Consider the following 25,081-nt stretch of genomic DNA (forward strand, 5'->3'; position numbering starts at 1 on the left):
CGCCGCTGACTCTTGTATTTTCACCAAGTCATCAAACGGTCCAGGTCTGATTACAGAATATCCATGATCTTCTTCGCTGTCATGGGTCCGACAATACACCCAAGAGTCCCCGCGCATTGGAAGCGTCTTCCAAAGTCCTGTCTCTGCTAGAAGGCTAATGACACGAACCGAACCCCCATCACTATTTACGATTGAATGGGTGTTAGGTTTTACGATCTCAAAACTGGGTGGACTACTCTCGTATTCAGGGAGAGGTAACTGTAGGAAAGAGAAACGGTCCAAAGTTGGGTTGGCAATGATAGCGTATGGCGGTCGCAACCAGAATTTGAGTGGCATCACACTTCCATGTATATACCTTCCCTGCGTGAAGAAGAGCGGCGAGGTGGGTCAGCCAGTGGAAGAAAGATATCTACGTGGGAATAACGTACAGCCCAGAGTATTGGTGTGTTAGCCACATGGTTAGTCCTCCAGTTCCATGCAATAATATTTGGCGAGACAGGCTGATGCACACACACAACCTCGCCTTCAAAGACATAACTGGGTGCAATTTGAGCAGAATTGTCGAGAGTCAAGGAAAACGTAGGCGTAATCGTGGGTCTTGCGCCGTCTTCTTCGAGCCACTTTATAGTAGACATATGGAAAACTGTACTTCTCTGGCCGCTTTTAAAGGGAATAAGTAAATATCTCAGCATCGATGGAGAAGAACAAACCTCACTACCCCTTCATACACCGTCAATAACCGAATCTCCTCTCCTTCCTCACTTGACTGAGCTTCGAGTGTAACACCTTCGCCACGCGGCCCAAGGAGGGGCCATCTTGAAAGACAAGAAAGTCATCGAAGGAAGTCCTAGTCATGTACTCAAGAGGTTTTCCCTCGGCTTTCTGATGCAGGTCCCAGCAAAAAATGTGCAGAGACCGATCGTCACAGGCAGTAGTCAAAAGCCAGCGCCCCCCAGGAGCAAAAGTGATGTTCTATGATAATCCTTTCCCCACTGCAGCTTAGGACCCAGACTCGGACCGTAATCCAATCCGACAATCCTTCTAGAGAGCATAAAGGGTTTATTGCCAATGACCGTTGTCTCAAGCGCCAAGGTCGGACAGGACTTTTTTAATCTCGCCTATCGTCATTTTCTCAGGGTCGTATGAGAACTTAGCTATGTTCTCTTCGTCTATGAATTGCTGAAGCGCCCCGCACCCACACGACCTTGTTGTCGTATAGATCGACTTGAACTCCTGCAAAGCTAGGATGAAATGAGATCAAAATGCTATCGGCAGTCAGTGCTCAATGCACACAGCCGCGTTAAACGCCTACCATAGAAACCCGAGCGATTTCTCTGGCGCTAAGAAAGCAGGCAACATGCACAACTACATCGTAGGGCGTCTCAGAAAGCTTGACGCCGGCTCCCATCCTTTGCCATTGCACTGAGATCCCTAGAGCTTCCTTTCGGTTTTTTCCTCCTGCGAGAGAGTGGTTTCTTCATAGATTGGCGCCCAAGACAAAGCCTCCCCAGAATGACGATGGAACAGAGAAAGTTGCGAATTGTGAAGCCTTCGACATAAATAACTGTAAACATCGATCTCTTTTCGATGGTGCGGCACCCCTTCTAGGCGACACGTCCCTCGCCTGTTAGGCCGGAATTCGGAAATGTGGCGAAAAAAACTCTACAGGCACAACTCTTCTCAGGATTACATATACTCCTGCTTCTCAAACGTGTTCTTAGCGATACAGTAGATACATTAAATGTGGTACAGTTCCATACCAGTGTTCAATTGCCAAACTGAACCCTGGTAAGCACGCAGAAACAATGTGGCGCAGACCCTTGGCCCTGAAATCTGGTATATTCAACACCACGCATTCGGGTAATTCCTGGTACTCTAGACCTAGAATCTGCGTTTGATCCCAAGTACACAATGTTTCGGTTTGCGAATCACGCCTTCTTCGCACTCCAGCTGTGGGTGAGAAGAGCATTGGCATCTACCAGTTTAACCTATCGCCAAGAGAAAGCTAACTCACAGTCAGGCTTTGCGAAACAGGATAGATCTCATATCGATGGAAGATAGTGGCCCATGAAGATACGAAGATTCATATTTGCAAGGTTCTTCCCAACGCACGACCGCGGTCCACATGAGAAAGGAATGAATGCCTTCTGCATCTTCACTTTGTCATCCCCAAGCCAACGCTCAGGCCTATCGCACGCATACTTGAGTCTCGCCAGAAAGCTAGCTGAGAGTGGAAAGAGGACACCAACCGGTACTTATCGGCATCGGCACCCCAAATATCAGGATCTCGATTGGTCGTGAAATTTGGGACGCTAAGGACACTCCCCTCTTTGTAATACCGACCTGCGATCGTCAATCCACCTTGAGGAACAATTCTCGGTAACCCGAGACCAAGCGTCGTGTGAATACGTAAACCTTCTTGAATAACTGCCTCGAGATATGGAAGAGCTTTCACCTGGTCGTACGGCGCCACAGATGATACGTATGTTGGAAGGTCCTCCGCGCCCGTTGGAATCCAGTTAGGACCCAAGCCTCATCGAGCTCGGCCTGGAGTTTACGCTGAACTCCAGGATTCATAGCAATGTAGTAGGTAATGACGCATGAGGAACTTGGAGAGAAATCATGTCAGTCAACTTTTCCAGGGCAGCTTGAAGGAACGTACGTGGAAGTAGTATCCGAACCACCAATCAGTTGTGTATGAGCCTCACCTATCAGCTCCTCCCTTCCCATAGGATTACCGGATCTGTCCGTTCCCTTCAGGAGCTTGGAGAGGATGTCATTTCGGTCACTTGGTCCTTGAAGCCGTTTCTCGACGGCGGCGATAGCAATCTATTGTTGATCGCTCTGGAGTTCATTTAATATTGAATGTACATATATATAAACTCTTACGCCGGTGAGCTTCCCCACAGCACCGTTACGTTTGGTGAAATGGGGAAGCTGTTTGACGAGAGGGCTGATATGGTCCTCACAATCAGAGCATAAAACGGGGGCACAGTAATTATGTACTTACCGGAGCCATGCTGGAACGACACCAAGCGAACTCGCAAACACCCCCCGGTCGCCCAAGATCTTGATAGCAGGATGATACTCTAATTTTTCGCTTCCCAACTCATGTACTGGTGCAAGATCCTTTCCAGAGTCAAGCATGCCAAACGGTGCACCGAATGCTAGGTCACCAATGACATCAAACGCGAGGAAATTAAACCATTCCAAGACATCAAACCACGCTTTGCCGTCGGACGCCTTGACTTTAGTCCCAACATTCGTCCCGTTGAGAACAGCATCTTGGTAAATGCCATCCCATTTCCGAAGGAGCTTGGCCACTTTGTCGCGTACATATGGTTCGAATTCAAGGACGGCCTTCTGGGAAAAGATACGAGAGATTATCTTGCGCTTCCGGGCGTGTTCTGCAGGATCCCTGACATTGAAGAGACCCTGAACAATGAATTGAACATGAGGCATTTTTGAATTGCATATTAGGGTTGAGGGCACGTACTCTGCGGACTGCTACGAAAGCGTCGTAGAAGTCCGATTTTGTGCTGTTGACGGGTTAAATAACGGGGTGGTCCAACGTGAGCGATCGGACGCATACCTGCCGTTTGCCTAGAAACCATCCTCGCATCAAGATGTTTCTGGCAATCAGGGCTACTCACAGCATATAGTTCCTGGGCGGCATCTGGATCGGCGATGGAGATATGGTTGGGAGCAATGCGAACTACTTTGCCTGTAATGACAATAATCAGCACCCTAAGAGTCTTTCGACGAGCAGAAACAACCTACCGTACTTCTGGTGTAGCTCGTGGACCACGCCCGAACGGTCCCCCTTGATGGCCACCCGAAGGAGCCAGAAATTTGAGAGTTTCGCAAGCAATGGACCAGGAATAGCGACACCATTAACACCGTCATTGTAGTGATAAGGGTCGAGCAAAAAGGCGACGAAATGATATGTAATCTGGCGGGGGGGCAATCAGAAGCCATGCCAAAGTGCCTGAAGCATGAAAAAAAGACTTACGATGCCACCAGCCACTCCGAGGGCAGCCAGAATCGGATGAGTGAGCACCCAGCTCATTCCGCGTCTTATCGATTTAGATTTCAAGCTAAGTAAAAATGCAACACAAAAACGTTGTTCGCTGACGAGCACTGGTTGACGGCTGCAGCTTATGTACAATATGTATCTGGTTGATCGGTGTAATCGCCGACAATTGAAAAATTGCCAAAAAGAGGCAAGCACCCCATTCTGTTTAAGTAGTGAAGACTCCAGCCTCCATGAATATAGATAGGTTTTGCTTATGTATTGTTGTTTGTCGTTACAGAATGAGTCCGCCTTGAGGAATTAGCCACAAATTAGCCATCCCCGCAACTAGTTTTGGGGTCAACTTTCATCTCTAAGTCAATGGCCGTGTCTTCCCCCTCAGTTGGCGGTTCATTCTCATGTTGCCGCGCGCCAGCCGGGAATTCCAACATAGACTATTCGTCGAGGGCGAAAGGCTCCCTGCGGATCGTACATGATGTGATGCAATACTTAGCAAGCGTGCGTGAGTCTGGAGAGCTGGGTCCTGCCTAGTGTGTGGGTGGGTGGGTGGGTGGACATGGCCGATGCATGTATAAGTATGAGCCTAATTATGTGATCGCGATCGACACAATCACCCGCGATCCTGATCGATTACAGAGAAGCTTCTCGATAGTCCGACTACCGGACCAGATGACCGGAAGGGTTGTTCGAATTATAATCTATATGGCAATCTAGAAGAACAATGGATCATCAGAGACGAAAAATATTCCCTTCTGAGAATTGAACCACGGAGAAGCTCACAAGCGCGCTCGATTCCAGACAAACTAAACAGTTTTCGGTGAACAGGTGGTGTGTGACCGATCGAAAAGAATGTATCGACGTGAGATGCAAAATTCTTTGGGACGAAGTGTTCAACGTACCTTTCGATAGCATATTGGACACTCTCTCCAATATAGTGTGCCATCGGAAACGTCGTATCCTGGAGTCGCGCGCATGTCAGTGCCGGAACGAGAACGATGTAGATCAGTACTAGATTCGCATCCTTACAGGTCCCCGGCACGTACCGCCGGAAGAACTAAATCAGCTTCGACCATGAACTGGTCACCACTCGAATAAACATCCAAGTGTTGCACGGCATCGATGCATGGCGAAAATCGCATGATGAGATATGCCACTCGCTGAATTCGTTATTCCGGAATGACCGCACAATATATGGGATATGGTCCAAGATCGAGGCACAAGGTGGGAGAACGTATGTTAGTTTCCGACTGTCAGGGATGATAATGGGGGTATTGATAAGAGCTAGACAGACAGGGTGACACAGGGATGAATGTGGAGCGACAAAACATTTTTTTTCCGCCCGCAGTGGAGCACGAAGGTACGAACCAGATGACGGCGCGAAACCTCACGCCCATTGCGAATATAAAAAGTGATTGACTTCCAACAGGAGAACGAACTCTTACCTGGTATTCATCCGCACTAGCCTTGACTCCCATCAGATTTCGAATATTTGACCGAAGGGTCTCGATCCATTCAACGATAACTATGTAGATAGCGTGGAAAGTCAGGGGTCAGGGGCCAACGAAATGATGAATCTACGAATGCTCTTGGTGGGGCGGAAGTACGCCATGCATCTGAACCCTATACTGTTGCATTGGCACACCTGCGGACACGTCTCGGTGGCGAAGTAATCATCCTCCCAGTATATAGGGCATACCAGCATCGAGAAAGTCACCCATCTTCCTTTAAACGAGATGCGATTGCACTGGGAAGTTTACCATTACGCGACGTATAACATCGACGCATCCACCACAATGCCGAGTCCAATGTTGGACGGAATAGGGCAATGTTCGGGGTAGTGGTGGTGCCAATGGGGTGGGGAGAGCAGGGGGAAACGCATACTTACTGTACAACGATAAGGCAACGCCACCGAGAGGGTCCAACCACCAGATGCCCAGTTTGTGACCGATGAAAGGGAACAATAAAGAAACCGTATTGAAAAAGACCTATATAGTATAAGGGGAGTTGTGGCAGTGGTAAGTGGATGAATGTCACAATGCATTGGGAGGTTATAAAAAAAAAAAGAACTCGGACATGGCACTGAAGCGCTAAGTACAAAAGAGAAGAGAAATAATAATAAAAACACTAACGTCGTTCTCAGCATCTTGGGAGAGAGCTGGAATCAGAACAGACCCGTAGTGAAGAAGAAGAGATGTCGGTTAGTGACCATTCACGTTTCTACCAAAAACACAATTGGAGAGCCCTTCTAAAGAACTTCCAGTCACCCACCCCTAATCGTTGAACTCTTGGATCCTTGACTACTTTGCCATACACCAAATTTCACCACGATCGTAATGACCATGATGATAACGCCTTCTAGCGGCAATGCTACAACTTCGGCATCGTTCGATAATAGTCTTTTGCATGATTCGATGGACACCTGAACGAAGCTAGAAGAGAGAGAACCAAAAGATTGTATCAGAGACTGCAGATGCCAAGAGGGGGTTTTTGTTCGATCGTTGGAGCAACAAACTGCCCGTCCTTTCGCGAGCCTCCTACCTCGAGATCATGAACACTGCACAATTGGAAAGGTATCGTCGATTTATTAGTGAACCCTAATTATTCAAGCGGAAAAATAAACTCACCACTGAACACAACGACACCCATCGGTTCCGCTCGTCTCAGACCTACGGGAAACATCCACTTTCTTCGCCAATCGTTGCTTGAGATGGTCCATGAGGCCCAGAATAGGATCAACGTCGACAACAAGTCCATGCCGGAATCGGTAGCAGAAGCGAGTAGGGAAATTGAGCTTGATATGAGAACGACAGACAGCTTCCCAAGGAATAAAATGATGTTCTGGATGGATAGATCGATGGGAGAAGAAACCATTTTTTAGGTTGAAGGCCGGAGGAGGATGGAGCGAAAGGAAATAATTGGCTTAGGCGTACAATGATCAGATTCACGTGAATCGTCCACCTGACAAATCGAGCATCCTTAGCGTCCCTAGTGTTTTCGGTAGGGTGGTATTGAGGTAATAGAGACGTGGTTTCCCCGTTTGTCTCCGGTGCACGCCTCGGGACGGAATCGAGCAGCGTATCGACTGTCATGAAAGTATGCTGGGTGTCAAGCATTCGTACTGTGGAGGTAAACAATACTCAATACCTTCTTCGAAGCTGTCCTAAGAAACCATAGATTAATTTACGAGTATATGACTGAGAATATAAGTAGGGTAACAACTAACCAGCAGCATATTTTGTCGCTCATAGAATCCCCGCACATCCCTGTGTTTAATCCCTTTGATTTCTTCGGGAGACTTTCGCAGTCTCTCGTATTGCCCTCCATTATTATCGACTTTTAGCGCACAAAAGTGGCGTCAGTATCGGAGGATGGACGAGACGAAGATCCTCCCCCACCCAGTTTGGCACGTTCTATCTCGGCGAAAAGAATCAATAAATGCACATAACATGGAAACGAGACTTGAAACAAATTGGCTTACGATATGGACTTTGAGGATCGCCAACACAATCCATCATGGACATCAGTGGGTGATTTTTCGGGCGAACTCTCCTCCCACGCCGTTCCACATCTCCAGACCCGTACGCCCCGCCCGACGACCATATCGACTCCGTACTTGGGGGCGATCTTCCATTGTCTTGCTCAGGAGTGTCGGTGAACGGCAGGTAGCCGAACCCGTACGTTTTTGGCCTGAGGATGGAGGCAAAAGAATTCCGAGCACTAAGCAGCGGTTGGCTAGTGGGTGAGTGTGTGTCGAAAGGATACTCGGATGCGTCAAAGTAGTTTTGAGATTGTCTTGGATTAGGGGACGGAAGCCATCCACTTGATGCGCCAGGTGGGAAGTCTGTTGCACCCTTGCCTAGTGGCGACGTCATGACCAGCTCCAAGCGACAGAAAGTGACAGTGTCTGGATCCTGTTGTCTGCAGACGGTTCTCAGCAAGCAAGACGAGGGCGATGCTTGCAAGATGTTTTAAAAATGTTTTCCTGGCTTGCCGCCTGTCAGTGTGAGAGTGCCAAGAGCGGGGTCTCGGGATAAATATATAAAAATAAAAGCAAAATAGCAATGGAGACGTTGTCCGAGTTGAAAGCCATTCCATTTTCCTCTGCGTCCCATACTGGACAGATCGCCGTCGCCACCTCGGAGTAAGTTCCCTGAATTCGCACTAAATCACTTACATAATTCGGTAAGTCGATCATTGATTCATACCGGGCGCTTGACAATGCAATCCAATTACTTAATTCGGCCACGCATAACAACCAAGGTCAGTCTGAACCCCATCCAACGCTCAAGACAAAAACAAAGAACGGAGTATGGACCGGGACCAACAAGAAGGTAGGGAGAAGAATGCCCGACCCATCGATAGAAGTTGTACTGACGCAATCGCGATGAACCTCATTCCCACCGCACGCAAATCTCCGTGGAGATGCCAGAGAGTAGAGAGTACTACATTAAGCACTGCCGTACGTACCACGGTGAACGAGTACCACCACATGCACATAGGGATTAAACCTCATCTCTGCATGGTTCAAGGGTCTTCTCTACTCAGTCGTCCGACAACAACCTGACGTCATTCTTCAGAATTCCAAGGTGTTCTTGGAAAGCTTACCTGATAACCTCGCGTTATTTGAATTATGATTATGTACAAAGCTAAGCTGGTTTCACTATCACTCACCCCCACCGGTCCGGGTTCTCCTACCCAATGGTGCGGAAACCCCGGATGCCCTTCTAGCTTAAGGTCTAGGCTCATCTGGGTTTACCCCACGATTTGTGGGCTGGGGAGGGAATACACGACTAGCTATCATCTCGCTCTGTTGCGCCACACGTTGTTGAACCCATTGGCATGTGCTGCAGCTTCATGTTTTGTTAGGGCCTCAGGCCTAGCGGTGGACCGTGATCGCCCTAGCGCATCCACGTCCGATCCTCTACATCTATTTCCACTCCCAGCACCGACATACTATCTTCTTGTTGGTCGTTCACGGAAGTCGCAAACTGGTTGTCGCTCACCCGACATTATGTTTAGCACCATCAACCCGCGGCCCCAGTAGTTTATAGCGCAAACCTGGTTCCCATGTCCTGGTTTCCATGTTGAGCCCTGAGACCCATCATTGAAGAATGTGTTTGTCTTGGAGTTTGCTCACCCAACGTTGGATGTTTCTGAGAAACATCTAGCCTTGGCGCTGCAGCCTGTATCAACTCACTCATATCTATGTAAATGCCTTTAAAGTGAATGAGGAATCGTCGTCATACCACCAGCTCCGTCCTGAATGTACCGGGCCTTTCACACGTATACCCAGATTATCATGTTTGTGCACCGCTCGTACATTGGAGTGCTATGGACGACAGGATGGGCCTATGTGCGCAGCGGTACAGGGATTGTGGTGAAAGGGGAAGGCTCGTTCATTGCAATCCCCCGTCCGCCGCGGTACCAAGCTCACAAGGCTAAATCGATCTGCCGTATTCCCCCAGCTCTTAATGCCGAATGTACGAAAGTGGCCCGGTAGAAATCTGAAGGTCGTTCGCTGCTTTGAGTGGACCGGCATGGACTGATGCCAGTTGGTCCAATTGTGAAAGCGAACAACAGACCGGACAGGATATCCCTTGTGCGGTGCATTTGCCGGTCGCATGATGGTCAGTCTTGGTTTCAATCTCCGATGCTGTTCGGGTACTTTCCAAGCATACTGGAACATTAATGTGCCGCTTCTGAATGACAAATCACCGCAGTGTCTACATAGCTCTGTGAATCAACACCGGATCAACTTCGAGTATGAGGCTCGCATGACAGACCGTTTGCGCGTGGCCCCTACTAATGAACGCCCTTGAAATGTTCTGCTCACCCTCATTCCATTTCCCTCTCCCCTTCTGACCCGGTCATGCACGTTTGACCATCTTTGTCAGATGATTGCAATCGACTAATTGGATCCATGATAATCGTTCATATTGGCCACTGACGACCCACTCGCGAGAGTTATCAGACATTGAATGATCAAGTTCATATACTTTATCCGGCGCTTGACTTATCACTTATATCGTGACTGATGCACACGATCTTTTGGGTAACAGGGCTCCAACAGTATATATTTTAATGTTGGCAACTGGATCCGAGGGTATTATCCATCAGAAGCAAATTGCTGTTTCTGATCCCATATGACCTTTACAGACCCGCCAAGATGGCCTGGCGGACGATGCGGCGCTAGCCATGCATACATCCGGATCAGTTTATGGTGTGTTCAGCGTGTTGATTTTTGATTGGTAATTTAGGAAGGACATACAATCAAGATCAATACGCGCAATTAATGTTTTTCACTCTACAGATTCATCCGAGGGACGATCAACTCTCAACATAAGGGTCTTATGAGCAACCTTTGTGTCATGGTAGCTGTAACTCTCATATTCGTTTCGTTAACAACGCTCAAGTTCGGTGGAGGATCATCCATGGAATGACAACCGTCACAAGTCAAACTCAAAAGGATCTTACGGAACTCTAGGTTGGGCTAGGGATGCCATGTTAGCGTCCATGGGTGAGCTCCCAGGGGACCTCCATTATTCAGGTTGAGGAAAAGTGTTTCAGGATGGGCTTCGTGCTAGTAAGGGTGGCATGCAGGAAGTGAGAGTTTGCATATGCATACATCGAGCCGTCGCTGCAATGGGGGGCTGTACGCGCGTGATGTAGCGTATAGCGACGGTTCTTTCTTTTCCATGAAAGACTTGCTGTGCCCATAAATTAAATTTCAGGCAGGCTACTTCATCTCATCGTCCCTGAGCAGGTAATTGCTCTTGCGTACTCTGAAAAACAAGGGCATGGGGGAACTTCAATTTGGATTGGACGGGTTTCGATCTACAATGAGACCTTGGCCGGAAACTGAAACTGAAGCACTACTCGGCCGGCAAGGTACCCGTTTAATTCTCGCATATGGGCGAAGAGCACACTATGTAGTCTTGCCATTTGCACGAACCTTCAGAGACCCTCGAGAATCTCCCGGCACGTCGAGTCGGATAACAGTCCCCGGAGTCATCGTTCGCGGCCGTCCATTGCAAACCATGAATTGTAACTGTAGTATTGCAGATCGGGCCGGTCATTGAGGGTGATCCCCATACAAAGGCTTTGGTGTCGTACTCCATTGCATGACGATATTGATCTGTTGCGCAAGCATTGGTTGCACAGATTCAAATTTTATTTCAGGCTTCGGCTCACCGTTGCCATCATAGGGGACCATAGCCCCGAAAGGCATTTCGTTGCAAGTGACCTGGCCACCGTAGAAATCAGCTGCCACGATGGGAACTAGAGCGATTGGCGCGAAGAGGATCCAGAGTCGCATTGTGGCTTCTTAGATATCGCTGCTATTGGCACGTAATGAACAGGGAATGGCATAAGTAACTGCGCATAGTTAATGCTAATCAATAAGAACTAACTTCAGTCTCGAGAGCGTGTGGTCGGAGGACTGAGGGAGGAGAGCAGAACATCAGACTTTATGTACTAGGCAATTCCAGTATCCTGAACGGCTCCTCGTGGAAAAGTAAAACATTCTGGCTAGCAATATCACAGAAATATCAGGAATTTATCCTTCAGCATAGCTCAACATATCGGCTGACCAAGGTGAGTCCGATCCTATCACCAGCCTCTACTTACTGAATGTCTGGTCTACTGAATTGTAAGAAAAGGGTGGACGGACGGAAACGGACTGCGGTGTTCGCCGAACGGGGCACTTTGGATCCGGTCGGGTTAAATCGGCGCATATCTTGCCTGCAAGGTCACTTTCCGGCAACCGGCATGCATGTGGTCGCGTGATAATTCAATATGTAATAAATGTGGTATCCCTCCTTACATAGGCACACGACGATCGTTGGAAGGCCTCACCCTTCCTCTTCCTCACAAACCTTCCGGCACCCCTACCCGCGATAAGCTACCGAAGGTTCCACCGAAAAAAAACTCTGTCCGGAACCACTCAACGACAACCACCTTACATCATAACCCAGGAGCACAGCTCCTGCCCATAAACCCCCAGGTACCTAGTACCTCGCGAAAGCTACGTGGGGTTCCACCAAAAAAAAAGAAAAAAAAGGAGAAAAAAAAAAAAAAACTCTGATGCGCCAATTTTTTGACGGTCGCTGTAAATCAATAAAGCCAACTCCGATAGCTGGCCTCGTGGTCAGCAATGTTCGCGTGGTGTGCCAGCAAGATCATGGTTGCGAAGCAATCTTTCTAGTTTAGGATACTGGAATTGCCTACATAAAGCCTGATGTTCTGCTTTCCTCCCTCCTCAGTCCTCTGACCACACGCGCTCAAGACTGAAGTTAGTCCCCCCCTGATTAACATTAACTATGTGAAGTCACTCATGCCATGAACATTACGTGCCAGTAGTAGCGATATCTAAAAAGCCGCAATGCGACTCTGGATCCTCTTCGCGCCACTCGCTCTAGTTCCCATCGTGGCAGCTAGTTTCTATGTTGGCCGGGTCAATTGTAAGGGATATTCTTATGGGGCTATGGTCCCCTCTAGCAGCAGTGAGCCGAAACCTGAAATGAAATTTGGTCCCGCGTAACCAATGCTTGCACAACAGATGACCTTAGTACTGCAACGAACTACGACAGCCAGGCCTTTCAATGGGGGTCGACCTCAATGACGGGCCCGATCTGCCGTACTATTGTTACAATTACCGATTATCAATGGACGTCCACGGGCGGAGACTCCGGAATCTGTCTTCGGACTGAGGCCAGGAGATCCTCGGCGCGCTTCGACATTGGCCCCTTTTGCGAATGGCAAGACCACCTATTGTGCTATGGGGACCTCTGTGAGAATTAAACAAGTATCTCGCCGGCCGAGCAGTGTTTCAGTTTCAGTTTCAGTTTCCAGTAAAAACAAGAGGTTTCATAGTAGATGTAGATCAAAACCCGTCCAATCCAAAGTGAAGTTTCCCCATGCCCTTGGTTTTCATGGGATGAAGAAATAGCCTGCCTGAAATTTATCGCCACAGCAAGTCGTTCATGGAAAAGAAGGAACCATCGCTATTACCTTTCACCTTCGAGTCAGGAATTCGTGGGAATTTTCACTTTCCTTCATCCACACGTGCTAGCAGAAATGTATTACATGCAGTTGTCTATTACAAAGCAAGGTGCAAAAAGATTGACGCGTCAAATTTGGCTAAATGAGTTAGTCGGATCATGTGGAAATCCAAAAATGGTAGTTAATTTGGGCAAAAATAGAGGCCAATATAAAACCAATGTAACCATATCTGTTGCCAGCTCAGCTGGGGTCCCGGCATTGAGTGCTTAGACCGTCCCATGTGCAACAACCGTGTTTGTTGTTGTTGTTGTTGTTGTTTATGCGAAGCACAAGCTGATGAGATCTGACATTGGCAGCCTTCTCATCGGTGACCATAAGTCAGGTATAAAATAACGGAATAACTGCTTGCTCTAGTGACAATAGCTCAGTCTCAAGCAATATGTGGGAGAACTAATATATTATCTAGTGACAATAGCTGTAAGGTAATATACAACTAATCAGGGCTATCAGGCATTGGTAGCGGGAAACGGCCACAAAGGGTCAGGTGGAATTGGCAGCATGTGCATGATGCATGACCCGGACCCGTGCTCGTACATACAAAGAGGAAAAAGAAAACAGATGAAGGTTAATGGGAGTGACAATAAGGGTCAAGTCGGAAGTAGTGAAACATAAAAAACAAAATACAACACAGAGCTAATGTACAAAGACAATGTAAAAAGATAAACATCAAAAACAAAATACAGCACAGAGCTAATGTACAAAGATGATGTAAAAAGATGTACCAAAAAAAAAAAAATGTACCAAAAGGAGGAGTGTCAGGGAGGAGGTGGGAGACAAGAAAAGGCAAGGGCTGAAAGCTGAGGCAAATGGGAGTGAAGTCACACCGCAAAAAGTGTTGGCAGTAGCAAGTTCAGGGAGAACAGAGTGTCGGTACATCAACAAAAGTCCGTTATGCTCCGGAGCATCAGGAGTGGCTGGAGCATGTGGGAGACAAAACAGCAGATTGGGCACTCCTGGAGCCAATAGTGTTCTCCTGGGAGGGGGTTCAGGAGCGGCTGGGAGTGGTGAGGAGTATGCAATGTGCCAGGAGCAGTGGGAGGAAAATTTTGGTCTCTAAAAAGTCGAAAAAAAAAATTTAGGGAAAAAATTCAAAAAAATTCAGGAACTATAGTGCCTTTAAAGTGCTTTCAAGACATATAATTATTTGCGAAATTGAGGAAGAAATGATGGAGAAAAATGGAAAATACTTTCGGAGACCCAAGAAGTAATGAGAACTGAATTGATGGGAAAGTCTGAAAATTGAATAGGAAAGTGAGGGGAAGCCTTGTAGCATTGTTATTTTCTGCTGTTGTTATTTTCTGCTGTTGTGATTTTTCCTGATTGTTCTTGGTCTCACTCCCAGCTGCTCCTGGACCCTCCCAGGAGCTTTCAGGAGCTTCCAGGAGTATTGAGGAGCAGCTGGGAATGAGACCAAGAAGAATCGGGAAAAATCACAACAGCAGAAAATAACAATGCTACAAGGCTTCCCCTCACTTTCCTATTCAATTTTCAGACTTTCCCATCAATTCAGTTCTCATTATTTCTCGGGTCTCTGAAAGTATTTTCCATTTTTCTCCATCATTTCTTCCTCAATTTTGCAAATAATTATATATCCTGAAAGCACTTCAAAGGCACTACAGTTCCTGAATTTTTTTTTGATTTTTCCCTAATTATTTTTTCAACTTTTTAGAAGTCCCTATTTTTCAAATTTTCCTCATTTCCCTCTATATTCCCCCCTCATTCTCCCCCTCATTTCCCCCCTCATTTCCCCCCTCATTTCCCCCCTCATTCTCCCCCATTTCCCCTTCCTCCATATTCTGCAAGTCTGAAAGTGATTAAGTTGCCAGATTAATCATATATCAGGCCATAAATTTTGACTGTGTATTGGTGAGTCTCAGTGTCCTTGATGTATAGTATAGTGTTTGACCTAAATGTTAAGTAGTGTCTTGTGGTGTTAGTCTTGTGGTAGGAGGTATTCATGGGGAGTCTTCCCTCTTTTTTTTCCTTTTCATTTTCAAATGCTCCAGGAGCTCCCCGAAGCTTCTCACCCCTATACATTTTGAAGCATTAAATTGTATTTACTGGATATGTTTGTGCACAAAGCAATGCTCCATGCCCTCCTGGGAGTGCCCTGGAGTACCTGACCAACTCCGGAGGAAATGAGCTGTTCCTGGACCGGCCAATCTCCTCCTGATTCTCCCAGTGCTCCCCATACTCCAGAGCACTCAGGAGCATAACAATTTTTTGCTGATGTAGCGGCAGTGGCAGTGGGTCAAAGGAGTAAGCCTGGAAAAAACAGGTGGCAAGTTGGATCTCACTCACCGAGGGAGCATGAGATACCAGGTGATAGGGGGAGGAGAAAGGGGGGCCATCAGGGTCCCTTTATAAGCATGGCCAAAGCAAATGAGTGCTCTCCTCAATAGTGAAAGTTCAGTACATACCTCCACTGAATGGTCCACTTCGCACATCTGTGCCGAAACATCCAGCATACATCTGAGGCAGTGTCCCCTGACCCATTCAGGCTAAGTTGCATGAGAAATCACAAGAGATCACTGCAATCAGTGCTGGGAGGCATGTGAATGCCAAAACGGTCCTGACAGGGTGCAGCCAGGTTTCCCAGCTAGTGGCAAGCAGAAGTGGGAACCTGAGATCAGCTGATGGTAAGTTGCTATCCCATGATTAGTCTTGTGAAATGGAGACATTAAACAACAACTATCAGGGCTATCAGGCATTGGTAGCAGGAAACAGCCACAAAGGGCCAGGTGGAATTGGCAGCATGCATGTGATGCGTGACCCATATCCTTTCAATCTACCAATGGTGGAGGTGAGGGCGGATGGTGGTGGAGAAGATAATGATGAAGCACATACAACTAAATTCTCTGAGCATAGCCGGACAATTAATCAACTGGCACCACCATCAAAAGCTGATGTTCCCAACAGTGTCCCTTGGATCAGGATAGGGTTTTGCCACACATAAATCAAGAAGGTGTCTGAAGACCAACGCCCAATTGCTTGGATGCGAGTGAGTGGAGTTCCAGCAAGGGCCAGTGCAGTTGCCCCACCCGATCACAGAGAATGGCCACTGACATTGTCGTTAGCGAAGATTGATTGGAGGTGGGTTATGAACCAAGACCATGTTGGCACCATTCCTGTAAGGCTGGTTGGGGTGCCGGCCTCGGTGACTCCTCAATCCTCAGGCTGTCGATCACTTAGACTGTATGAAGCTAGTATTTGACAGGGGGGGAGGAGAAGAGCTAAGCTCCTTTTCCCAACCCCGGACACTATATATGTATATACAGTTGTTATACATTGTTTATTACAAGGAATATTAAGAAATAAAGAATAAGGGAAATGCGCGCAAAGCGTGCATCATCCCATCTCTGTTCATCCCTTACACTCTCCCCTTAGAACAACCTATAGGTTCTCCCCTTAGAGCAACCAATAGGTTTTCTCAAATAACTCCGGAGGGAATGGACCAAGATTGACACAGGTGCTTGGAGACCAAGAGCGCGCACAGACTCGGTGACATGCAGAATCCATGGGAGTTTGTGGGCACAGTGGCAGGAAGGATGTAGGAATGGGGGGGCCAGTGGAGGCAGAAGCGGAGGTGAGGCATTGATGAGTGTATCGACACCGAAAGCGGAAATGCAATCGGATTGGAGGGAAGTGTCGCAGGGCACATCAATGTTGGAGCCAATGCAGCGCACAGCATGCATTGGAGGAAAGGAGCAGCCCATCGATCTTCGAGGTGGCAACAGGAGCATGGTGTGCTGGCACAGGAATGATTGCCTCAGACAGATGCAGGAAGATGATGGGTTAGGTGCCCAGGGAGCGCCCAGGACCATGGCAGCAGAGGTACTAAAACACCAGGGGAATACCCCAGTCATGTCAGCTTGTGAATAAACTGTGACATGCAGCGTATAGCCGGATACAATGCAGCCAATGGTAAATGAATGTTGACAGGCGCTGTAGGAGAAATAACGGTCACACTATGGAAACCCATTATGGAAATATGCCAGATAAATCACAAAACCCCATACGACAAGTAGATATGAGAAAATAGAAGGACCTGAATTTTAATGAATTTTTACGAATTTTTACGAATTATTATGACTATATGTGATAAATTGAAAGAAAGAAAATTAGCAAAAATACTTCAAGCTTAGCATCAACAAGACGGAATTCTCGGGGGAATTTATACCAAATACTAAAGAAAGAATTAGGACAATCGACCAAGATTTGACTATAGCAACAATCAGAGAACCTCCATGGAAACTACTTTCCCATGTCTGCACACGTAGCCAAGGATGGAAGTACCACGGAACAAGGATTCCTCAGGAACTAATGCAAAATTCAAAGTCGTGTTTATAATAGGAAATGAATATGTTTCCCAAACGGACCCAATGAGAGTAATTACAGGGAAAACTACCCATAAACAACGGAGATATGACTAAAACTCCTGCAAAATGAGGACAATGTTTAAAAAGCAAGCGCGAAGACTAACCAGTAACGACCGAGACAAGCTTAATAGCCCATTAGAAAGGAAGGGATCTAATCTTAATCCATCCAAATTTTCATAACAAAAGGATCATGCATTAATGAGATATCCAATAATGGGAATAGCGACATCCAAAGTCCGAGCTCAGGGAAAGGACGATGTTTGCATAGGATCCATAATTACAACATACAACGAAATTTACACGGAAATTATGAAAAATAGGGAACTATAGTTATGCAAATTTTCAGCCCAAATGGTCCAGTCGTTGTGAAGTTATACCCATGATGGGAATATAGAAATCCACATCATGTTTAATGACACGTGAGGGTGGCAATGCAAAGGGAACCGGCCATCGGAACCGAGATCCGCACTTCAGCAGATCGCGAAGACCAATTTCCATCCAAATAAGGAAGAGCCTGGTCAAAACAAAGCATGGAAAGTGCAAAACAACCTTAGATCATGAGGGAAAAATCTGAGATAAATCACAGAAGCCCATATGAAAGATATAAACATCTGTGCATATCATAAATCCCGAACAATTAAACAGAAACAGCACCCACATATGAACGACTATGGGAACAACGCATGTGATTACCGAATGCATGCACGAACTTTTGCTAACTCGACGAATACCAGGAAATAGAACACAACTTTAGTACCATTGGAAAGTGTCAGGGGACGACTCCCGGGTCCCCATGACCCTCCCCTATGGTCCACAGCCCTGAGGTGTAACCAGCCCTATCCAGGGCACAACCTACTGTGGGTAAGAAGATGTATAAGATAAAGAAGTAGTAGGTACACTTGCCTACTGTGGGTAAGAAGATGAGAAGGAAGCTAACTTCTCATCTTCCCACAGTGGCCACCATATCAGGAAAACTTCCGGGGATACCCGGAAGTCACATGAAGGAGTAGGAACCGGGTCCGGAGCATGCGGCGTGCGGAGCATGTGCGCATGTGGGAAGCACAGCGGGTGGAAGCGGGTCCGGACGCGGGTCCGGGTCCGGGCTAGTCAGGGTGTGCCCTGACAGAAAGGTGGGAATAAATGAAAATTTATGATACCAAGAACGTGAGAAACCATCCAGAAATGAATGAGATACTAGGACATGAAGTTAGAAACCTGAAAATGCATGGGAAAACAGCTTCAAGAGGTCCAGAGCCCTAAATAAAATACATAAAAATATGATATCCTCGAGGACGACCTACTATAACAACGAATGACACATATGGAGGATTAGGATGTGATAATACAAAGGGGAATCAAGGAAGATGAACGAAATCCATGAAAACCACTAAACTATGACGGACCATGGCAGGAATTTTAGGGAACGATATTCTAATGAAGTGGAGAGCTATAATACATTCATTTGAGTAATTCTTGACTACTAGCAACTTTTTCTTTTGGTTTTAAACCTGAATAATTCACTCATTTACCATTTCAAGTCTCATTTTAACTAAATGTCACTGAATAAAAATGGAATAAATCAGCTGAAGGTCTCAGCACAGCTGTACACATAGTAATGCGAAGTTTGAATTCAGAAACACCGAGTCATAGCGAATTTAATGGTAAATATGAGGAATTTGAAATAGGAAACTGCGACAAATGCAGTGCAGTCAAGTTCTAATTAACCATTAAAATAGCTTAGGCGAGGAAGGACAATAAGGATTCTAGGTGCAGTCTGACCACAGTAGAGCCGCAGTTCAGTGCAGCTGAGCGCAGTAGAACTATAGCATGAAAATTTCATTTTTTATTCAGTTTGAGAAAAATACACTGTAAATAAATCCTGTAAATACGAGGTAGAGCGTGAAAAAGGAAGGCGACCCAAGGAGTATAAAAGGGAGACCCTTTTTGCGACTTTTCGCCCCCCCTTAGAGAAGTAAGAAAATAGAGTATTATTTTTCTCAAGCATTTCTGGTTGTCACTCCAGTGCGAAAAAGTGATATACAGTTAAGATTGCCACTGTAGTAAAAGGCAACAATTAGGGAGAGAAATATTAAGTAGATATTTCAACAGGAGAGCTGGTTAACACCAGATTTCAAAGTGTAAACACAAAATAGTTATTTTGCTACTGTTAAAACAAGCAATAAAATAAGACAAAAATAAAACAAACTCAAGGGACACTCCAGACACAATCCAAATCCATTAACTGAGTAGAATCTTTGAAACTTCACCAAGTAAAAAATTTAATTCAAGTTAAATTCCAAATTAAACCATGCTACACAGAATTACACCTAGACAAATTAAGAAATTTCAATAAAATAACAGCTCCGCAGGGCTCGGTTTATCTGTAAGTCAATTCCCAGAAACTTTAGACTAACCCATAAAAATAGAATTAGCCAAAACACTCGGATTGGTACTATATTTACAACAAATAATACTAGTACACTTCCCCATCCTAACTAAAGAACCAGGGAACAGCTTGGTGGTGGTCTCGTTTGAACCTCCCAACTGATCTTCCTTCGTTCTCTCCTTCAGCGCGTCGACAGCAAGAGTGACAATGCGGAATGGAGCAGATGCGTTGCAGCTGGGGGGAAAAGTGACATCAACATCATAGATGGCAGCACAGCAGAGATTTGTCACGGTTGGCAGCATTGCGTCAACATTGGACGATGCAGAATCGGACAGCACTTAGTCTGACCTTGACAATGACAATGACGAATTGGGGTCGTTGAAGTCAGAGTTGCAGACGGTGAGATGGCCGGACTCAAAGGACTCGAAGGGGTCGCCAGAGTCGCAGAATTGTGTGGCTGGTGCTGGGAATGGGGATCGATGTGGCTGGCAGGAAATAGGAAGTGTGGATGAACCGTAGCTGGTGATGCGTTGGCATCAGCACTCAGCGAGTTGGTTCAGGTTGATGGATGGAAAGTGGAGGCCACACGATCGATGAATTGATGTGGCAAGGACGTCTCCAGGACACGAGATGATGGGTTTGACAGGTTTGTCAGCAGAGATTGACCAGCGAGGGTGATCATCTGCGACAGTTGCAGGTTGAGACCGCAAGTAATCATCCATCACATGTAGATACAACACTTCTTTGATTTCAGCGTGTCCAGGCAAGTCCCAGTAGTCCGCAAGGACTAGAGAGAGGATCGTCCTGAGGGAGATTGCAACTGTCGAGCTGATACAACAATGGTTTTCTGAGTTGTGTTTGTCTGAGTTGCATTTCATGTAGTTGGTACAGCCTAGATGACACTAACATGAGTCTGAAATGTCATCAATGTGTGAGTTACATGTTGAGGAAAGACCAGAGATGCGTGAGCACGAATATCTAAGTGCACACGGGAATTTCGTGTGTGTCCCCCCAGGAAAGTGCGTGAATTGGCATTAAAACCACATGTAGATGCGTTAAGCATGCGAGGTCGACTTAGAGAACTTGGATGTAAGCCAGAGGTGCCATGAGAGTGCAAATTGTGAGAGAGAAGCGAGTCGGGAGTGCAGCAGTGCACGTCAGGTGCACATGCACGTCGGTTGGGCATGTGAAACTAGCCCAATCAGTTAGGCAGGATCCCAGCCTCTACTAAAGTAGAGGCTGGGACCCGACTGACCCTACTGAATAGAGGTCAGAATGTGGCCAGATATGGAAATGCCACATAAGGGAATACTGAATAGCGTCTGTGATGTGATTCAAATATTGTGTATTGTACATGTAATTATGATGACCAATGCCGGAGTCCAGTTTGCAGAGGGTCACGCAACAAGTCATTTAGTGTTAACCCATGCAGTCGTTGCACCCAACCCAACCCTGGGAGCTTGAGGAAGCACAGTCAAGGTCGTGGAGTCAATACCTGGGCATGCGGAACAATTAATGGTTTAAATATTAGTTGTAACTGTGACTGTTGTTGGTGTGCTGTAGTGTAGATGTTATAGTGTGAGTTGAGGCTATGCAGTCTTTTTGGCTGCATGTGTTCAATTCTCGCTTGTTGCAACTTTTTTTTAGCATTCTCCCATGCAATAATCGCATGCCCAGCACTGAGGAAGCACAGAGTGAAAGCTGCAGAGTCGATACCTGAGCACAGAGAATGCCAGAAAAAGGTGGCAACAAGTGGGAATCGAACACATGCAGCCAAAAGACTGCATAGCCTCAACTCACGCTATAACATCTACACTACAGCACACCAACAACAGTCACAGTTACAACTAATATTTAAACCATTAATTGTTCTGCATGCCCAGGTATTGACTCCATGACCTTGACTGTGCTTCCTCAAGCTCCCAGGGTTGGGTTGGGTGCAACGACCACATGGGTTTACACTAAATGACTTGTTGCACAACCCTCTGCAAACTGGACTCCGGCATTGGTCATCATAATTACATGTACAATACACAATATTTGAATCACATCACAGACGCTATTCAGTATTCCCTTATGCGGCATTTCCATATCTGGCCACATTCTGACCTCTATTCAGTAGGGTCAGTCGGGTCCCAGACTACCAATCAGTCTAAAAAAGTGTAAGGCCGGTTGGGGTGCCGGCCTCAGTGACTCCTCAATCCTCAGGCCAGGTGGCTATGTCCCGTTTGGGGGGAATGCATATGGTCACATGATATAGGAGTGATGGGGTATGAATGTGGTCAAATGGGGGTGGCACTGCCACCACCCACTACACCTGACCTCTGTAGACCTTGCACAGATTACACCATTTGGGTTATTGAGGGATGCGGCCTGGGCCCCACTGTCTCTGTGGACACACATGATTCAGATCCAGGGACATTTCGTTCACATGCTGATTATTTACATTGAAACCCTGACTGTACTTACAATACAAATAGCGGCTCCGATTGCGGCCTGCCCGATGTTCCGGAGCGCCACTTAGAGCTCTTGCACACTGTGTTGGACTGGCAAACAAGTCAAACGGGGTGCTAAAGGGGAAATCGGCCTGTAGTTGGTTGCAGATGGGTGTAGATGTGCAGCATTGAGGAAAGGGTCAGAATGTCCAATTTTCTGTTTGAATTCTGTGTCTGCTACCTGATACAAGGTTGCAATGTAGAGGATGGGTCAAACAGGGTAAAGGCTGGTGAAATGGCGTAGATACAAATTCCTCTCTTCAGGCTTGTTGCTAGATCAAAATTGATAGTTTGGATGCAAATTTGAGGAAAATTTTCCGTTCCCCCCAGGCCAGAAATCACTGGTAGAACAAGAAATCACCCCAGATTGCCTTCCCTCCTGCAGAACGCATCTTCAAATGCATTTGACTCATCAATTCTGACCCTTCAGGCCACTTTCTCCAGTGGCATGACCTTGTTGACTACGGCTTCCACTGCCAACAACTTCCTCAGAGCTACAGATGGCCCATTTGCAGAGTTGAAAGAGCTTATTTGTCATATCCATCCATGGCCATCATCCTTCATTACCTCTGGCCCCTCCGGACTACCTCCGCTCCTTCTTCACTAACCTTGGAGCTCCCATATTCCGCAATCACCTCTGCCTCCCTCGATGGTCACCACCCCCTCTTTTCAATATATTACCTACGCCTCCCTAAGTATGGAGCCCCAAAGGCTTCCGGACAGCTCTGACATCCGCTAGTGCACTCCTGCCTCTGCTGGGCAATTCACTTGCTTGCCCTGCAAGTCCACCTTCAGGCCTATCCCTCCTTTCCATTTCTGGGTTATTGCCTGCCATTCCGCTAACCCCGTAACCTGACTTGTCGGTAATATTCAATTGGCTAATGTTTAACTCCGTTAGCTCCACTCTGCTCGGTCCCGCCATTCATGGGCCCGCCCTTGCTGTAACTATATATACTTAACTTGTACATAGGTTACACTTCAGTGATAAAATTGACTAGAGTTGATCCCCCTTTAGTTCTCATTGCCAGTAAGTAAATTAGGGCATGGACGTGTAACTTGGCACAGCACTCCTGGCTTGAGTCACTGAGGCCGAAGCCCTCTGCCATGGAGACAATTCTTTCGTCTCGATCCGGTCTCTGACATTATTGCACAACGTGCTTCCATTGAAGACAGGCCACAATTCCAACCACTTGTCCCCCTGATCAAATTGTGAAGGGAATTGTGCAGAAAATATGGGGTCATTCATCTATTGAGACAGTTGGAGATATTGGCAATATACTAGAGAAGGGACTCGTTACAGATGATTTGAGCCTCGAAGGTGCATTGGTGTCTCTGTTGCTTACACCATTTAGAAATACTCAAAGACCCCCTGCAGTTTTTTTAGAAGCTTGCATTGCTGGCTACGCACAGAAAAAGGGGAAGTCCCCCCAAGAAGTCATGAAGAGGTTCCGTTTACACAATCCCACTGAAGCAGGCCAAACGGCTTGGCAAACATGGCTTAAGCTTCACCATAAGTTAACCACATACTTGAAAGATATTAGGAACTAATCATTTCCTAGCTGGAATTGACAGTCAAGAAGCAGCATGCCTGCGTAAATTACAGCAACAGGATATCGATAGGAAGTACCCTGATGTCAGGGCATGGGAAAACGTTACCATGACTCGCCGTTGGTGACCGTTAGGGTCCGCTGCTCCGGTGTAACAGCCCGTTAAGGGTGGGGATGACAATTGCAGTGAAACGGGGTTTCGGCTTCAATGACTCATTCGTGAGCATTGCACTTTGTACTTGATGTGGCCCCGATATTTCAGAGGGCAGAGGATGCAACTGAGTCAGACAGAGAGTGCAGGGGGTAACCCTAGTTGATTTTCGAACTAAAGTATGAGGTAGTATACAACCGGTATTTAAGTGTAACAGAATGAATAGAAATAATTCACCAGATCTCACAGAGATTGCAGGTGGGCTTAAGAAGGAATGAAAACAAACAAAGAGTGTGGGAGAAGGACGGCTGTGCACGGCCATCAAGAAAAACAAGCATGATAAGGAATGACTCATAGGCCCGTGATGGGCTGTGGAACAGGTAGCAGTGACGGGGAAGGGTAACGGGCTTGTTCAGGTGGCGTCGGGCAGGTAGTGGAGTTGATGGGGTGGAAGCGGAGGAGGGAGAAGGTGCGGGGAGTGATCACCTGACCGTGGGAATTGCTGGGTCGTGACACCTGACCAGGCAGAAGAAGCAAAAGCGTTCTATGATAAAATTCTGATACATTGTGGGGACCTTGTTTGATTGAAGGACGAGAGGGAGGCTCAACCAAATGAAGGCCTTTATCTGTTGCAGAAAATAACGGGAAAATACGCTGCTCAGGTATAGTACAGAATCCAGTAACTATCGCAATCGATTGTACTGAAAAATTTGCTGATAGCTCGCTGCACTCAGCTCCATTCATCCTGTTGGGGTGGTGTTAGTGGGGTTCATAGCAGATGACAAGCTTGCCCCTTGGGATTCAACTATCGCATTTACGAGCTCACCAATGATTGTGGAAATGGTCAAAGCTATGGGCCTACCCCTCACAGAGGATAGTGCCTTAGCCATGAGGAACTTCTACAACAGGATAAAGGCATTCAGGTACAAGGTTTATGCAGGAAAGGCACAAATAACTTACTCATATCCTTCCAGCCCATATCAACCCGATGCCATTAAACAGAGGTATGAGCAATTTGTCTCCTAGCCCG

General features: G+C 46.7%; 6 protein-coding genes across 6 annotated transcripts; 2 read left to right on the forward strand and 4 right to left on the reverse strand.

Annotated features, from left to right (window-relative positions):
• Positions 1-2,042: 2,042 nt before the first annotated feature.
• EI90DRAFT_3132723 (cytochrome P450) lies at positions 2,043-4,069 on the reverse strand (the record flags this gene model as incomplete). The annotated part of the gene is made up of 11 exons (XM_039064496.1): positions 2,043-2,187; positions 2,250-2,455; positions 2,527-2,608; positions 2,663-2,829; positions 2,890-2,953; positions 3,011-3,435; positions 3,497-3,539; positions 3,593-3,603; positions 3,654-3,724; positions 3,781-3,952; positions 4,013-4,069. 11 exons carry the CDS (start codon positions 4,067-4,069, stop codon positions 2,043-2,045), a joined length of 1,443 nt encoding a protein of 480 aa, XP_038909959.1.
• Positions 4,070-4,690: 621 nt separating this feature from the next.
• On the reverse strand, positions 4,691-7,367 carry EI90DRAFT_2941043 (uncharacterized protein; the record flags this gene model as incomplete). The annotated part of the gene is made up of 12 exons (XM_039055261.1): positions 4,691-4,743; positions 4,814-4,836; positions 4,933-4,991; positions 5,077-5,190; positions 5,476-5,555; positions 5,919-6,018; positions 6,163-6,188; positions 6,302-6,462; positions 6,572-6,587; positions 6,658-6,871; positions 6,964-7,131; positions 7,257-7,367. Coding segments are annotated over 12 exons (1,125 nt in total), but the record flags the coding sequence as incomplete, so codon positions are not given.
• A 741-nt stretch (positions 7,368-8,108) lies between these two features.
• On the reverse strand, positions 8,109-8,592 carry EI90DRAFT_3082437 (uncharacterized protein). The gene has a single exon (XM_039062007.1). It carries the CDS (start codon positions 8,528-8,530, stop codon positions 8,318-8,320), a length of 213 nt encoding a protein of 70 aa, XP_038909961.1. The 5' UTR covers positions 8,531-8,592; the 3' UTR covers positions 8,109-8,317.
• A 1,965-nt stretch (positions 8,593-10,557) lies between these two features.
• Positions 10,558-11,654, reverse strand: EI90DRAFT_3082448 (uncharacterized protein). Its single transcript, XM_039062008.1, is given in 5 exon segments — positions 10,558-10,696; positions 10,707-11,168; positions 11,225-11,370; positions 11,443-11,560; positions 11,623-11,654. The coding sequence occupies 2 exon segments, from the start codon at positions 11,346-11,348 to the stop codon at positions 10,930-10,932; spliced, it is 363 nt and encodes a 120-aa protein (XP_038909962.1). The 5' UTR covers positions 11,349-11,370; positions 11,443-11,560; positions 11,623-11,654; the 3' UTR covers positions 10,558-10,696; positions 10,707-10,929.
• Positions 11,655-12,231: 577 nt separating this feature from the next.
• On the forward strand, positions 12,232-12,923 carry EI90DRAFT_2685433 (uncharacterized protein). Its single transcript, XM_039053464.1, has 3 exons — positions 12,232-12,323; positions 12,392-12,534; positions 12,591-12,923. The coding sequence occupies exons 2-3, from the start codon at positions 12,414-12,416 to the stop codon at positions 12,830-12,832; spliced, it is 363 nt and encodes a 120-aa protein (XP_038909963.1). The 5' UTR covers positions 12,232-12,323; positions 12,392-12,413; the 3' UTR covers positions 12,833-12,923.
• Positions 12,924-24,493: 11,570 nt separating this feature from the next.
• Positions 24,494-25,077, forward strand: EI90DRAFT_3132726 (uncharacterized protein; the record flags this gene model as incomplete). Its single annotated transcript, XM_039064497.1, has 3 exons — positions 24,494-24,520; positions 24,642-24,713; positions 24,772-25,077. 3 exons carry the CDS (start codon positions 24,494-24,496, stop codon positions 25,075-25,077), a joined length of 405 nt encoding a protein of 134 aa, XP_038909964.1.
• Between the last annotated feature and the right edge of the window lie 4 nt (positions 25,078-25,081).

The sequence above is a fragment of the Cantharellus anzutake genome, assembly GCF_015039405.1.
Source record: "Cantharellus anzutake strain C23 chromosome Unknown EI90scaffold_92, whole genome shotgun sequence".
Taxonomy (NCBI): Eukaryota; Fungi; Basidiomycota; class Agaricomycetes; order Cantharellales; family Hydnaceae; genus Cantharellus; species Cantharellus anzutake.

Excerpts from the sequence above, each read along its gene's own strand:
- EI90DRAFT_3082437 (XM_039062007.1), bottom strand. The coding sequence starts at position 8,530 with ATGTGCATGTGGTGGTACTCGTTCACCGTGGTACGTACGGCAGTGCTT.
- EI90DRAFT_3082448 (XM_039062008.1), bottom strand. The coding sequence starts at position 11,348 with ATGCGACTCTGGATCCTCTTCGCGCCAATCGCTCTAGTTCCCATCGTG. Across the intron at positions 11,169-11,224 it reads GGTCCCCTATGATGGCAACG|ATCAATATCGTCATGCAATG; the intron begins GTGAGCCGAAGC and ends CTTGCGCAACAG.
- EI90DRAFT_2685433 (XM_039053464.1), top strand. The coding sequence starts at position 12,414 with ATGCGACTCTGGATCCTCTTCGCGCCACTCGCTCTAGTTCCCATCGTG. Across the intron at positions 12,535-12,590 it reads TATGGTCCCCTCTAGCAGCA|ATGACCTTAGTACTGCAACG; the intron begins GTGAGCCGAAAC and ends CTTGCACAACAG.